The 15,589-nt window shown below is 37.1% G+C and overlaps 1 protein-coding gene across 5 annotated transcripts; it reads left to right on the top strand.

Annotated features, from left to right (window-relative positions):
- Positions 1 to 1,211: 1,211 nt before the first annotated feature.
- TMEM71 (transmembrane protein 71) lies at positions 1,212 to 14,947 on the top strand. Of its 5 annotated transcripts, XM_035319043.1 has the most exons (12): positions 1,213 to 1,356; positions 1,490 to 1,569; positions 2,932 to 3,017; positions 4,527 to 4,584; positions 5,249 to 5,461; positions 6,248 to 6,417; positions 6,927 to 7,106; positions 7,636 to 7,711; positions 8,224 to 8,273; positions 8,457 to 8,529; positions 9,789 to 9,814; positions 11,231 to 11,562. In XM_035319043.1, the coding sequence occupies exons 3-11, from the start codon at positions 2,963 to 2,965 to the stop codon at positions 9,796 to 9,798; spliced, it is 885 nt and encodes a 294-aa protein (XP_035174934.1). In that variant the 5' UTR covers positions 1,213 to 1,356; positions 1,490 to 1,569; positions 2,932 to 2,962; the 3' UTR covers positions 9,799 to 9,814; positions 11,231 to 11,562. The 5 variants fall into 5 exon arrangements, with proteins under 5 accessions (XP_035174935.1, XP_035174933.1, XP_035174937.1 ...); XM_035319044.1 differs by lacking the exons at positions 1,490 to 1,569; positions 11,231 to 11,562 and adding an exon at positions 14,375 to 14,947 and having other exon boundaries at positions 1,212 to 1,356; positions 9,789 to 9,818; XM_035319042.1 differs by lacking the exon at positions 1,490 to 1,569 and having other exon boundaries at positions 1,212 to 1,356.
- Positions 14,948 to 15,589: the final 642 nt, after the last annotated feature.

The following is a 15,589-nucleotide window of genomic DNA, read 5'->3' as shown; positions in this document are numbered from 1 at the left end:
TAGAGTAAGGCTGGGAGAAGAGTAGAAATGCATGTGGTACTTAGTGTTGTAATTTCTCGTTTCCTTCCTTTTGTGGGTTGAGCTTGCAATGTATGCAACTGACCTGAAACTACTGCACAGCAAGACTGTTGGCATATTTGTTTCCTTATAATTTAGACTTACAAGGCTAAGATGCAGCTGGGATGGGATAGGTATTTTGAGGAACAACAGGGAAGGCAATAAATAAGCTATATATAAACCTTTATTTGTTTATATAAACTATAGGCTAGCACATACATGTAAAATATTCACCAGTGCACAAAGTACTTGCATCAAAAACCTGTGGGACAGTGGCTTTCAGATATGAATGCTACTGAGAATTTTCCATTACTTTGCTATCAGTGGAAATATTTTTCCTTCTCCAAAGAGAAAGCTGTCATCAAAGCACATCAGTCATACTTTACTAGATTTATGCTTTCTCTTTGTCCATGATGCATGCACGTATTAGGAGAGATGCATACCAGCATCTTTTGTCTGTTTTTCTGCAGATGAAGTTTTTCTCCCTACAGCTGTGTAATTCATAGGTGTCAAGTAGTCTGGTTTAAATTAGTTCTAGATGTAACAGTTCTGCAGCCAATCATTTTGATTACCCGGACATCTTAGAAAATTCCTTTTTTTTTCAAGGGAATGTATCTTAATGTTGCATGATCTGCATTTGCAATAATGTTTTTGACCATGGAACTTAAACAACTGTGAACTCTTAGCAAATGCTTCTTCTGTATCATAACACTTTTGCAAAGTAAGGCACTTTGTTACTCTGCATGGATTTTGTGGCAGTTGTTTCACTTTCCCACATCAAACAAAGCCTGTCAGGCTCACAAGTAAGCTCACTGGTTCTTTCACCAAATACATGGGCTGACTTGGCTATACCACTACAGTTTTCTGAGTACGATAAGAAAGTAAATCAGAAACAAAAATCTGTGCCACTTTGCTTTATGAGAAAAGGTTTTGTCTTTCTTCTCCATGTCATAATTGGAAAGAACTGTTATTTATCGTCAGTGTGCCTGTGTTTCACAACGGTCTGCAAGAGTGTTCCCCCAGCTAATCTTAATCTTCGGTTTGCTCTTCAAAATGAATGCTTCTGGTGTGAGGCTACTTTACAGGAAGCATGACCTCATTCTGCCTCTGTGCTGCTGATTGCACGGGCTGTTTTCAAAAGGAAACAAGGGACTTCATAGACCTGCCTTTCCGAAGACCCAGTGCCATTCTGCTCCAGGAAGCTGCAGAAAGAGCACCCTGCACTTACGTCTCAGAGGCTCTGGTGTTGATGAGAAACTTTTTTGCATGCATTTGTTAATAGTGAAATGGATTTTCCAGGTTTGGAAGATTTTACAAGTATTTATCTCTTAATACTTTTGTCAGCTGAGCAATACTTAAGCTTCAGAATCAGTTATATTCTGCTCTTTGGGAAGTTTTGTATTTTTCTGAATGTTTTTATCATTACTTGCAGGGAGAGAAGACTAAAATGCTCTTCAGTAATGACTGATTAGTGTGAACAAATAAAAATATTTTTGTAGACACTTATCTTTGGTAGGTACTACAGAATAAATCTGGTTGCATGGGCTTCAGCTATTTTAATAGTTAGCTCTATATTTTGGTACATCCTAATGTAAATATTTACAGTGTAAACATGCACAAGGGGTTGCTGGCTATCAATTCAGGACATAGTTGGTTTAAAGATTAATTCAGTTTGGGGAGGGAAAGATTTGGTTTGCAGATTTGGTTTGCACAGTGACTTTTTCTTTATATTATGACATGCGCTTGCAGGTGTTTTGAAATTCAAGGGGGTGTTGCCTTAAACTTTGATTTGGATTCTTGCCATAATATATTGCCATGTTCATCTTGGATTCACTTTTAGTGAATTTTCTTAAAGCTGTTGGCCTTTTCTCATGCTGTTAAAGGTTCTATATTGATGCTCACTTCGTGATTTACATACACTGCTGCTTAATTGTACAGTGGTGGTTCAGATGCTTTGCTTTGGCTTGCTTGTGTTGTTACTATAGCTTCTCGCACTGTTAATAGCCCACAAATGGAACTGAATATTAAATGCAGCTAGGACACTATGCAGCATTGTCTACAACATGATGTTTACGTGCTTTCTCCAGCATTGAGCTAATTATGACTTTCAAGAGCCCTCTTCATTAATGCATAAGCCACAGATTTTCATGATAGAGAGTGGAGAAACAATGTGTTGGACTCCCTGTTACGTGACTGTTTAGAGAAGCTTGACATTATCATAACTTAAAATAGGTTAAAAGCAAATTACAAGTGCTCAGAAACTGTTCTTTGAGGGAGAGAAAGTCATCGCCTCCCCCGTAATGTGTTTACATGTGTGTAGTTCTCACTTCATGTTATAAGCATATATAACCACTATATTTTACCCGAAGCTTTACTTCTGTGGAAGCTTGCAGTCCTGCAGAGCCATTCCTCACATACCTCACAAATTTATGAGGCAATTCAAGTTAGCAGCAGCAGAACTGTGGTTTGCCCTGCTGCTTTCTTCAGTTTGTGTCAATGTTTTCTAATGATGGCACTATCCATACGTAAGCTACTACCCTTACAGTTGTTCTTTGTTAGTGGCTGCTGCTTTGCATTATCATAACCAAGAAAATCAAGAGCAATACAACCGTGACATGGCTGTCAGTAGCTGGAAAGATGTTTCGCTCTCAGATTATTAGAGAATTGTAATAGATTTAGTTGATGCAGTTATTCCTTTCTATCCCTTTTCAAAAACATTTGCCCCACAGCCAATCAGTTTTATCTGAGTGAGAATATTCAGTGATCTCTATTATAACTAATATTGTGGTATATATGTACATGATTGTGTCCTTCCTGATTGTAAAACAAAGCAAATCAACACATTCCTCTCTTTCTTTTTAAACTCTTTTACAGGTAATCTATATTATCTGTTATCCCAAGGTGTATGAACCTTTTCAAGATGTATGGAATATCACATGTTGCATCAACACCAAGAGCAAGTAAGTTTGTGCACATTTGCCTGGGTTTTTGATAAAAACAGCCTGGTGTGGAGGGGATCCTGGGGGAATGACACAATTTGGGATTTAGCCTTTTTTAGTTTACATCCATATATACTAACCACCTGTTGAGTTTTTTTTTTTTTTTCCCGTGTTTTCTTTTAGTGTTCAGATACATCTTTTTTTTTTTTTAGTATAATATTTTTGAATATATATAATTTATATATAATTGAATATCATGTTCATACGCATGATTTTGCCTAAAGTAAGAGAAATTCTTTCAGGAGCTGGTTGTGTGTGAAAAGTAAGTCTACAATATGTAAGTCGGTGAAATACACATAACACTCATTTTGGGGCAGTTTGCTATGTGACGGTCTGACTGATGCTGCTTGACATCATGTACCTCCACCGAGTTTCTACCAGTTGTCTCCTCTGCAAGTTGTTTTTTTGCCAGGGTTAGAGCATAATTTCCCCCACATTAAAGAGACTTTTTTTTTAATTTTTATTTAAAAAAAAAAAATGTCACAGAAACAGTATCTGTGTGAGTGTTGTAATAGGGCTAATTTGCAAAAAATACCCCAGAAAGTTTTACTTCCCTCATTGGCAACTCTGCTGGCTCCCAAGGCTCAGTATGCAGGCTGTGACTGACAACCGAGCTCCAAATGAGGGTAAACAAGACTACCAAAGTAGGAACACTGACCTTAATGTCTTTCCTTTGCTTCAGCTCATAACTGAATATTAAAAAAAGAAAAAAAAATCCCCTTAGGCCTATCTTCTCTCATAGGTGAATGACAGGCATTTACTAACAGTGTTGTAAGAATGATGCTCTAAAGATACCGGAGGTAAGGTACTATAGGGAAGGGTCATCTCTTTTATGAGTCTCTGTAACAACAGATATAAATTCTCCCTATGGATAGCCATTGCTCGCGTTTCGTAAGATTGATTCTGGCAGCTGCTGAACATCTGGCAGCACTTTGCAAACTTCAGCCATAATAATCCAGACAAATCCTATTTATTTCCTTAATCTTCTGCCACAGTATTATTGTCATTTTTTTTTTGCCATGGTCACTTTCCCCATGCTTGTTGTGCCATGTCTGCAAATTTCATTTGAAAATGTGTCGCAATGGCAATGGTGGCCCTTCAATTCTACTCTGTAACTATTGCCGGTATGTGTACTATTTTCAGCATGAAACAGATTTCTGGGAAAACACCATTAAACTTACTAATAACCTGTACAAGTGTTTGACTAGGGTTGGATCTGATTCTGTGTTGTCCTGATTGAGTTGATATTAAACAATCTTCCCGTAGTCACCCCATCTTTCCTATGCTCTTTATTTATTTATGTATTTATTTATTTTTACCTCTTTCTACCTCTCTCTTAATTAATTTTTCATTTTGTTTAACTTATTTTCTGAATTACACAAAGTACCTGTCAGTGACGACCTGTCAACTGTTTAAGCTGTCAGTGGATGCGGTTAACAACTCCTTCTTGCTTGGCCTTTGCCTCTGCAGGTTCAGCAGCGTTTGATGGAGAACACAGACGCAGCCTCTCAGAACATATTTTGCGGAGGTATTGAGGAAAATTATACTTGTTTAATTTTGTTTTTATTTTGTTGCAGATTTTGTAAAATCCCTCTTGGGTGACTCTGGATTAAAGTGCTGATATTAATTTAATTACTGCTTTAAACAGAAGTTAGAAATACTGAAAAGGAGCATGAAAAGCATTAGCTTTGTAATTATGAGGTTTTAGAATATCTCTAGTCCACTTTCTTTCCCCCCACTACTGAAATCATGCTCCCCCTCTGTCACATTCTGTATGGGATACTGAAACCTGCTGCTGAAGCCCGTTTCAGCCACTGAGTCAGTCCAGTGTCTTCCTTTTTTTTTTCATGGATGTCACTGTGAGGCCAATTGGAAAGCAAAATTGTTGAGGAGAAAAGACTCACTATAAGTAAAAAAAAAAAAAAACCCTGTCACTACTCCATCCTTACTTAAAATATTTTATTTCCTGTAATCTGAAGCTCTGGAAAGCATGAGGCTGTCACGATGTAGTTGGCTGAAGCCTCCTAGGTGCAGAAGTAAAAGTATTATCTGCATATTTTAAATCCATCTCTCATTGCCAGCTCCCATTAACTGAGAGGTGATAGCATATGTAAATTTGTTATTATTAAATCATGCTTTTGCACTGTCTAGACATTCACTTAATTAGAGGTTTGGGTTTCTCTCCTTTTCAGTTATGCTTGTGCCTTTCTGGATGATGACACTGCCTACGGGTGTTGTTCCACCGACCCTCTCAGAGGCCCCCTCTTCACATGTCGCCGCAGCCCACGACTGCTTTCTAACGGTTATTACATTTTGACAGAAGACAGTTTTCTGTCTGATGAAGAGGGCAACATAACGCTGACACCATCCCAGACAAGTGTTACATACAAAGAGAACTTAGTTCGGTAAGTGAACTACATGCAGGTTTTACTCCAGGCTGGCAATTGGCTCAACATCTCTGGATTTATCTGGAGATACCTGCATGGCTGTCTACATTTTGGTTGGCTTAAGATAATTTTTTATTTTTTTCCTTTACTTATGTATATCAGTGTTGTTTCTTAATGGACATATCTAAAGTGTTTCAGTTTGGAGAGTGCAGTGATTAAAATCACTTAATTTTCAGTCATACCTCATTTTACTACCCCAAAACTGTTCCTATACAGTTGCTATAATTGGAGTTGTGTGAAATAAAGAAAACCGAGGGTTATAACTAATTTTGCCAATGGCGTGTTATCATGATAAGGAATAAAATAATTAAAAAATAATAATAAAGGTCTGGTCCTAGCATTCCTCATTGGGAAAACTCCCTCTTGATCTCTGAAAAAACACTGGTCTAGGATGGGATATAAAATGCAGTCCAAAAAAGTACATAGTGCAGAGGATCTGGGGATCCAGGCTACATGACATGAAACTTATGGGGAGCATGCGAACACTGGGACTAGTATCAATGTCTGTCAATAGTAGTATCATTACCCAGTAGTATCAATACCCAGCACCACAGCAGTGTGATACATTACTATGCTGCTGATACATTCTTGATGGTATGCCCAGGGTCAACAACAGAACTGGGAACCATATCCAAACCTGGTTCTTGCATCTCAGTTCTGCGAGCTTCAGAGCTCTGTCACTGCTCATTAAGACTAATTAATTCTATCCCTCAACACCCTCAACAATGTGTCTTTTCTTTCTAGCATATTCAGGCGGAGGAAGAAAATCCGCCGCTCTCTTGCCAACTTGTTCAGTCTCAGTGCCTCCAGCTCATGGCTCAGCAGCACCGTCCTCAGCAATATGGGGTCCTCCCATGGGGATGATTCTTGGCCTGATGGATGCAGTAAACTAGAGGCCAGTCAGGCTGATATTGGTAAGCTCTGACCAACTACAATATTATAGTCTATATTTACCGGGAATTCAATATCTCCTTCTGTAGGTTTTGTTTGGGTTGTCTCCCAAAATGTGCAGGTAAAGGTTAGATGAACAACAGAATTCTAAGTGGGGAGTTGAGCTCTTGGCATTAAAGTTCACAGAGTGTGAGCCAAAAAGACCTTTGTGTCACAAGGGCATTTTTAGACTGAGCTTGAATACAAAGACATCACCAGTGACATTTATCCCAGTGCAATTAATATCTGGCTCTGACTGCTTTCACCTGGCTCTTTTAATAATAACATCACTGTGTTATGCTCTGTGCAACCTTGTCTTTTCTCTGAATATATTCTCTTGCATTCATTGTACCTGCCAATTCCCTACTCTTAAGAATCTGAAAACCTGCCTACGTTTAAGTATTTTTGTGTGTGTGTGTGTATAAAATCTATTACCACAAATTCTAAAAACTCATCTTTTGTGTGGTTTCATTTACATATGCACTTTTGGCAGGCGATTCAGACTTTTCCTCTGAATATGATAGCCATGTGCCACAAAGGCAAACTCCAGCATCCGTTGGAGCTTCTCTCAGCAAAGATGAGGAGTTTATTCAGCCTGGGAAACCATTTTGTGCTTCAGCGTCCTGCTCTCAGTTCATGATAAATGCAAATGAAGGGACACTGAGTAAGGCAGGTATGTTACATTCTTATCCCTATATACTGCATTTTTAGAGTGAACCCAAAATATGCACATTCAAAATGTTGATATAGATCCTTGCAGAACAGAATTTATTTCAGAAACGTACGTTTTAAATGACTCCTTAATAAAATCTTAAAATCAGTATTGTTCACTTATCCCTGCTCACATCTTTTCCCTTCCTATTTTCAGTGACAAATGTAAAAAGAAAAAAGTGAAGAGGAAAATAGAGGAAAGGGCATGGGAATAAAAACTGAAAAGGGCAATTATTCCGAAACGCTTGTTTTCTGCAAGCATTGAAGGGCACAGTGTCTCTATGGTCGTGGGGGAAAAAGGCTCCTGAGAGACACCCAGAGCATGAAAATTAGGTTTCTGCTTTGAATTACTCTAAGTGAATTCTCTTAAAAACAGAGAGCAACTGAAGAGACTGGCCTTATGGGCTGAAGGTAGTCATTGCAAACACCTCCTATCATGTATTTATTTTCCTGAAAACTCATGAGAATTATTTTCCATACTTTTGTTTTAGAATCCAGCACAGTGCGAAATGTTCTTGCTCAGATGGCTGCACTGATCTTGTGTTTAATAATTTCAATATGTACAAGGTAATTATTTATTATTATTATTATTTGTTTCTTCTTATGTTAATACTTACTCCATTTTACCTGGTGAATAAAAGATGAAATAAGGGTCTAGTTTTCAAAGTTAAATGTATCTTACTGTGAAAGCGTATTTTCACATGATAGCTGATGCAGGCAAACATCTCAGCTATGTAGGTATGCAACAAAATAAGAAATAATAAAGATGAGGCACCTACTTTGTCAAGTGTGTTTGGACAAGGGTCATGGAAGCCTGAGAAGAATCAGAATGGATCCGTGTCTTTCCAAATGACCAATATGTGTGTTTCTCTCAGTCAGGGAATGTTGAGATCTTTATTTCTAGGACATTATCCACAATAGCTTAAGTAACTTAAAGTTTCAAATAGCAGTTCACCTAGGATAGTTTTGTTGGTTCATCTGCAAGAATCATCTGTTCTCCTCCCACCCAGTCTTCACCTCTGTTACCCCAATATGCTTTCCTTGCTTCTTTCTAAACTTTCTGGGTATTATATTCTCAGGTATTTTCTGGGAGGATTGTCTGCCACTTTGTTGCTGATAATTTTAGTTTGTAAGTACAAACTTTCTTTCTACCTAACACATAATCTTTTACTAAGTCACATCTGAGGACAGAAAAGTGTCCTTAGATGTAAATCTGTGGCTCTTATTGATGCTGATAAGAGCAATATGTGGGCATATGGGGACAGAATGTAGCCTTCAATCAATTACAGGATTTTGCATTTAAACTTCACAGTTCTTTTGTCCCAAGATGCTGCTCTTTCATCTTTTTTCAGTCTTGTCACATCTTTCAAAACAGCTAAGTTTTGGTAAGTAGCAATAACGTCATGTGATAAATAGAAAAAATTACGAATTTTATATTGAGAGGAAGGAGAGATTCCTTCTGTTGTTTTCATGTCAAAAGATAGAAGGCATGATATGAAATTTTTGAGAGGGATTTGGCTTCTCATGTTACTGATTTGTATTCTTAGAAAATTTCAATTTATTCTGAAAAAAATGACTTATAATAATGTGCAATAAATTTTGTAACAGTTAACCATTCACAGAAAAGGAAGATTAATCTAATATGCTATAATGTGAACATGCAGAGACATGAACATAAGACATGCCCCACTAACCCAATGCACCATTAAGTTCAGGATAGAGCTTTGCCTTTGGCTCATACTTTATTCTGATAAATGTTTTAGAAATATTAAATCTGATGAGTTGAAGAATGGTGCTAATGTGGCTCTGTTTAAGACTGCTTTATTTAAAAGTTTTGCACAGAGTTGTAGCTTCTAAATCCTTCTGGAGAAAAAGACTTGCAGAGTCATAGATCTGAATTACGTCTTCAGAGCAGCTCATGCATAGGCCTCTGTGCTGCAAGCATGTGCTTGGTTGATGAATTATTATTCTCTCACTTTCTGTGCAGCAGAAAATTCTTCTGAATGTGTCTAAAATGCTGCTAAGACCAAAAACGTTTGTGCTCTCTGAACATATGGTGAAAGTGAAGCTCAAAAGGACACTGTTTCTGATACTGTGTCAGGGTTTAAGACTTTAATGTATCCCAAGGGCAACAGGACAAATCTGGCAGATTGGAATTGAGTAAATGGGAAGTTAGAAAGTAGGCAAAGCCTGGAGAGGGATATTGCAGTGATAGGCTCAGATTTTGATCAAACAAGAGTCTTAGCACAACACCTCAAGTACCTGAGGATAGTATGTTACACTTTGTCACTATGTCCTTGTTCCAAATAAAATCAAGGCCACCAAGTTAGGACTAGCATGTTGCTAAGTACAGCTTTCAGACTTCCTGAATAGTTTAGTTCTGAGTCATGAACAAAGCTCTTTCTCACAAGGGGCAAACAAACACACTCTGAGAGCTCTCCATTTACTGGGGTACAAAGAATACCTCTTTTACTCTCATCACATGAGAAAAGATACCTGTTCAAACAAGTAATCCATCAGCGTAAGGAAATTTGGCAAACCAGAACCTACACAATATATTGAACATAATGAACTGTTGTTTGAATCAGGACATACAAAAACATGCATTTTATTTTTATTTTTATTTTTATTCTCCCCCCCCCAGGAATCATTGAAAAGCAAGAATAATTGGTGAGTATATGTTTAAGTGGTTTAAGTGTAGAAAGAATTCCACGCATTTCTGGGAGAGCCCCATTACAAAACAGGGTTCAAGCACAGCAGAAAAGTTCCCTGAACTTGTCATTAGAAGCAGGTTTAGCTGTAGGACCTATGCCAGTTTCCACAGTGAATTATTCCACTTTGCTGTCTAAAACTCCTCTTTGATTTTATGTGGATGAAATATTTGTTAGCTTGACAATAGGTGTTAAGCTGTTAAACAGCCACTGTGCTTTATCCCAGAAAAAACAACAACAACAACAAAACCACAAAATATCTTTTCAGTAATGGGCAAAGTAAGTTCTCTTCAGTTTAAACTGAACAGTAGGGCCAGGTGCTGTACTGCTCTAGTCTGGTACCACTCCACTGAACGAGTGAAGCAGCATCAACCTGTATCTGTCCAAAATATTTGAAAAACACTTATAATTTCCTCTCTTCCTTATTATTTTTCAGTCAAGTTTTATTCTCAGTCTCCAGTTTCTGTTTATCAAGCATTTCTAAATCTTGGCGTAGCTCTAAGCCCTTAAAACGAGAGCACTGACTTCTCTCTACTGTAAGCTGGCCATCCCAGTCCTGGTTCCTTATTTCTTTCATCTCTAAGTTGAAAAGACAAAAATGAAAAGAAGAACTTAAGTGGAGCTGTGCCCAGGTCTGTGTTCCTCGTAGTGTGGATAAAACAGCCTGGTTCATCAGTTCTTGGATGAGTGCAGCTCAGCTTCTGAGATCTAAGCACAGCTGCACAGCTGCAGATGCAACCTTGGAGTCATTCCTCAGAAAGAGGATGTTCATCCTGAGAACAAAGCATTTTAGAAGTGCATGTAGGCACTTGGATCACTTTGCACAGTATGAAAGCCTATGATGAAAAATGCATACTGCTCATCCACAGCCAAGCAGCGGACACTAGTTAGGGAATTTCTTAGTCAGTGGGGCTGTGTGGGGCTACAACACCAGGGGTTTAAAGCTGACTTCAGTTTTGAAAGCCATTGTCAATATTAACCAAAGCAGGTACTACAGGATGGAATGGAGAACCTGGGACTTGTTGCCTAGCAGAAGGGAAATACAGGTTGATCCAGGACACTGGAGACAGCATGCCAGCATCTCAAAACAAGCTCTTCTGCCTTCCACAGGAACTTAAAGGCAGAGTGGTTACTTCTGTACATTTCGCCATCAGTTCACTAACAGTTTTCATTTTTCTTCCTCCTCATTTTTTTTTTTTTTTTTTTTTTTTTCGCATCATCAACCTGCTGGATACCTCCTTGTGGCCACTGTTACACGTTCCCAACGAAACAGACAAAAACAAACAACAAAAATGCAAGACAATCAGAATAGTTGGTGTTCTACCTTTAAAATACAATTCATTTTAGCTTTATTTTAATTCTGGTCAAACTACAGGTGATGCCATATTTCTTGGTGACCTTCTGCAAGCAGTAATGCAAAATGATTGTGGTACCTCTAGTCTCATGTCAAGAAAACCCTGCATAAGCATCGAGTTTTACAAGCACTTTGATAGTAATCTGATGGTGAAAGTGTTTAGCAATCCCCATTAATTTTGCTTTTGGTAAATAGCTAATGTCTTCAAATACTTTATATATATTAATTTCTTGTAATGACATGCTGTCAAAAATAATTGGTTTGGATAATGACTGAGTACATGTGGTAATATTTCAGAAGCATTATTGTATCATGTGTGCGCATTGTCTTTTGGCAGTTATACCTAGCACTGTAAAAAGAGAAAAAAGGAAGAAAGAAACATCACAAAAAGTATAAATAAATTATGACAAATTAGTGCCCAATTATTAGAAGGAAGGGTTTCTTCAGAAAACTAGCAATCAGTATGTGGAAAAGCAATAATTAATGTGAATTACCTGGGTTAAGATACAAAAACAAACCAAAACAAAATAAAGAATTAAAAACAAACAAACAAGCAACAAAAAACACCCTGCAGCTGGTAACTGTAATTTAGAAACACTGTGCCTTATTTTTCAACTTGCTTCTTTGCTGCCACAGAGACTATATTACACATAGATCCTGTGGGTAACCAAAAACTGCTGCCTTGTGACTCCAAGCTTTTAATAATCTGCTACCTTAAATATCTCCCTATATGCCAGTTTAGCTAGGACAGCATGCATTTCATCTTCCTGTGCAACAAAATGATGATAATGTGTAAGCAAGCACACTCTTGACCACCAAATCATTCTATAACTAGTGCTGCTTCTAGCCTACTTGTCCCCTGTTGTGCTAAAAGTGATGTTAGCACAGCCCCAGCTGGTAAATCAGATGTGAAATACTGGCTGTGGAAGAGCTAGCTCTGCTGACAGGATACAAACAGGCTGGCGGGCAGAATGACTGGGATTTCAAAACTGCGGCGAAAGCACATACACTAAAGGTTTTGGTGGACAAAAGAATCTACAAAACCGAAACACCACTGTTTATCCGATTCTATGTCCAAGCCAAGATCAAGCACATTATAGCCATATTTCTAGCATCAAAAATCCAAAGAAATGAGGCAATGAAGTGTACTTACAGCAATTTAATATGTATGTTTCTCTTTCAAAGGGTAAATAAGTTATATTAATTATATTTTGAAGTGAAGCACCAATAGCTCAACATTAAGAGCTCGAACAGTGAAATTTCACCCAAATTAGCGGTTTATGATAGTAATTTACATTTGCTCAGATCATTACATTGGTGTTACGTGAAGGCAGACTATCTGATATAATGAGACTTGGGTTTACAGTTTCAATAAAAGGGGACAAGGGAATTTTATTTTTCATAAAACTTATGTATTGTGTACCTAGAATGGTAGTTTTAATACTCATCCTCATGTTTAGTTGTAGTTAATGCACTTGACTATTTTTGTCAGTATTGTTCTCCTTTATTGTGATTAAGCATAGAGTCCACTGAGAGTAAATATCATTGTGTAATATTTATAAATACACTGTTAACTATTTTATTGCTAGTTATACTAGGTCCTTTACTCAAAAAAAAAAAAAAAAAAAAAGTTAAAAGAGGATTAAAAAACCTTTGGTATTTAAATATTTTCCTGCAAGAATAATCTGGAAAAATAATATCCTGTACTGAGGCAAAAGACTGCAATTACCCTGCAGTTACAGAAGTGATATCCTGAAAAGCAGGAAAGCTTAAATTCACTGTAAGCTAGTTAGTGGGCATACAACAGCAAGTTAAGAAGAAGCTGATTTAGCTTGCTAAAGGTTTGGTGTAATATGAATTGCTTTAATCTGTCTATGAAAAAATAAAAGCTGTAAATTGCAAGTGTTCTTATCAGGAGAGGGGGAAGCTCGGGAACAATTTTGCAACTGGAGTTCAAGGCTAAAAATAAGATGTGTGGGATCTGCTAAGAGATGCCCTCTGTGATATTCATTAACGTTGAATTAACTAACTTTTCTTCAGTTACCAGACTGATTGCCTTTGACAGTTCCCTGCAGTATATTCCAATGGACAGAAAAGCAAACCTTATATTGTTTCCCTGAAAAAAAGCACAATACTATGCTAAATTCAATCCCATCAGAAGAAAAATTGAAGTCAAAATCTATCTGATGAAAAACTGAAGACAACATTTTCTAATCTAAATGATTAAATCTGGACTGTCAGATGTAGTTAGTATTTGCAATTTCTGTTAACTAGGGAATAAAGCCTAGAATAATTTTGAACAGTAATTCTCATAAAGTAAAACCATTTGTTCACTGGTGATTAACCAACGCATCTACAAAGCGTGAGGACTACTAGAAATTTCTTTCTGTCCTCAGTGATTAAACTCTAACTCAGTTTTAATATAGCACATTATTTAAAAAATAATAATAAAAAATAAAAAATAAAAAATAAAAAAGGAAATCAAAGAGAAAATTCAAGGTAGAGATTTATAAATCCCTGTACATTATCTAATACCTTTCCTTACAATTATTTTTTATCATTGTTACTTGTCTTATATTTCTTGGTGTGTTCAGCAGAATTTCAAGGTCATTCTTGAATATATATCACATAGCGCTTAATAGTGTTGTTGTTCATGTTGAAGTGAACAGCAGCAAGCAGAATGATAATAGTTATGGAGTCCCTTAGCTTATAAAGTTCCTAGTGTGTGATCAAATCTGTTTTGTATTTATCCTGGAAGTATTACAAATAGAACTCAAACCATATGGACTAAGATTAACATTTGGACTTAAATGGTGTTGAATAAACCACGCTGATACAGGAAATAGGTATGGCCATTCAGCCTAATTGTGCAGAACCTGCTCCTTTGTGTATTTTTTTGTGAATTAGCTGCAGAGTTTTGTAAACATCTTTGTATATTTGATATATACTGAGCAAAACAGCTAGTTCATTTTGTATTATTCTTTTTGTACAGTTTCTTACGCTGCCTTTTCCTTGTCCTCTTTATCATTTACATTTATAGTGAAGTTGTTCTTGTTTACATTTTTCCTATATTTATGAGTGCCATCAATACTGAAGTTGTTTATTAGGAATTGCATATATTATGATTAATTTGTTATTTGCCATTTTCTGTCTTGCCCTGTAGGTTGTGCTCTTTGGACAAGATTTATTGGTACTTTGGTATGAAAATGAAAGCCTAATTTCATTACAGTTGGTTACTAAGTAACTGTTAACACCATAGAATATAATGATAATGATAATAGTAACAACAAAACCTACAACAATAATTACCATAGAATCAAAGAATCATAGAATCACAGAATGGTTTGGGTTGGAAGGGACCTTAAAGATCATCTAATTCAAACCTTCTGCCATGGGCAGGGATGCCACCCACTAGATCAGGTTGCCCAGGGCCTCAATTAAATAAGAAATAAATAGAAAGGCATAGTTCCAGATTCTGAGTGGGTATCAGTCAGTTGATTTCCATCTAAACCTCTGATCTGCAGAATTTTAGCAGCTAAAATTTGCCTGTGGACATCAATTCTCTAGGGCTATAGCACCTTACATGAGTATATTTTCATGGAGTGAGCACATATTCAAGATATTTCTGATGCACTGTGATGATAACGCTGTAAAGCTTATTTTGTTATGACATGGAAAGATATTTTATATTGTACTGTTTTATGCATTTAACAAATAAACATGTAATGTATTAAAGCAGTAAAGTGAGTTTATCCAGGGAATGAATTTCAGATGGGACTCTTCTTGCTCAACTCCATTCTCCTGTTTGTAATGTGGTTTATTACATTATTTGTGCCATGGACATGGCACATGGTAAGAATGGTAAGAATGCAGACTTGCGTTACTTGAAGCTCTTAGTACATAATTAGAGTAAAAAATAACTCATAAAATAATGAACACAATAAGTGCTGTAACCTCCAAATTGCATTTTTTAAATATGTACATTGTGTTAATGTCCTACAGATGGCAAATATTTTGTTGCATGAAGCATATAGTAAGAAGTAATCCTAATTCTGAAGAGCCTGTAGTCTTAATGAAGACAGGAAAGTCCCCAGTGTGATTATCCTAGTTCAGCATCTACAATTAACCCATGTGTGCTAAGTAACATAGTAGTCAAAAAAGCCAATGTTCTGTGCAGTTAAGCAATCCTTTCAGGTTATGGGATATAAAGTTCATCTCCACCACAAAGAAGCTCGGAGTCACAAGAGCAGTGCCAGAGCCCCATTAACGCAGTCAGAGACATGAGTCCCTGCCCCGGCCCCTGCCAGGGCTTTCCCAGGAGAGCCTTGGTCCCAGGGACTGTGCATCATCAGAGCAATCTGTTCTATCTTCTCATTAAAG

This window comes from Oxyura jamaicensis, chromosome 2, assembly GCF_011077185.1.
Source record: "Oxyura jamaicensis isolate SHBP4307 breed ruddy duck chromosome 2, BPBGC_Ojam_1.0, whole genome shotgun sequence".
Classification (NCBI taxonomy): Eukaryota; Metazoa; Chordata; class Aves; order Anseriformes; family Anatidae; genus Oxyura; species Oxyura jamaicensis.
Note: the sequence above shows the minus strand (reverse complement) of the source record. Positions and strands in the feature narration are given on the sequence as shown.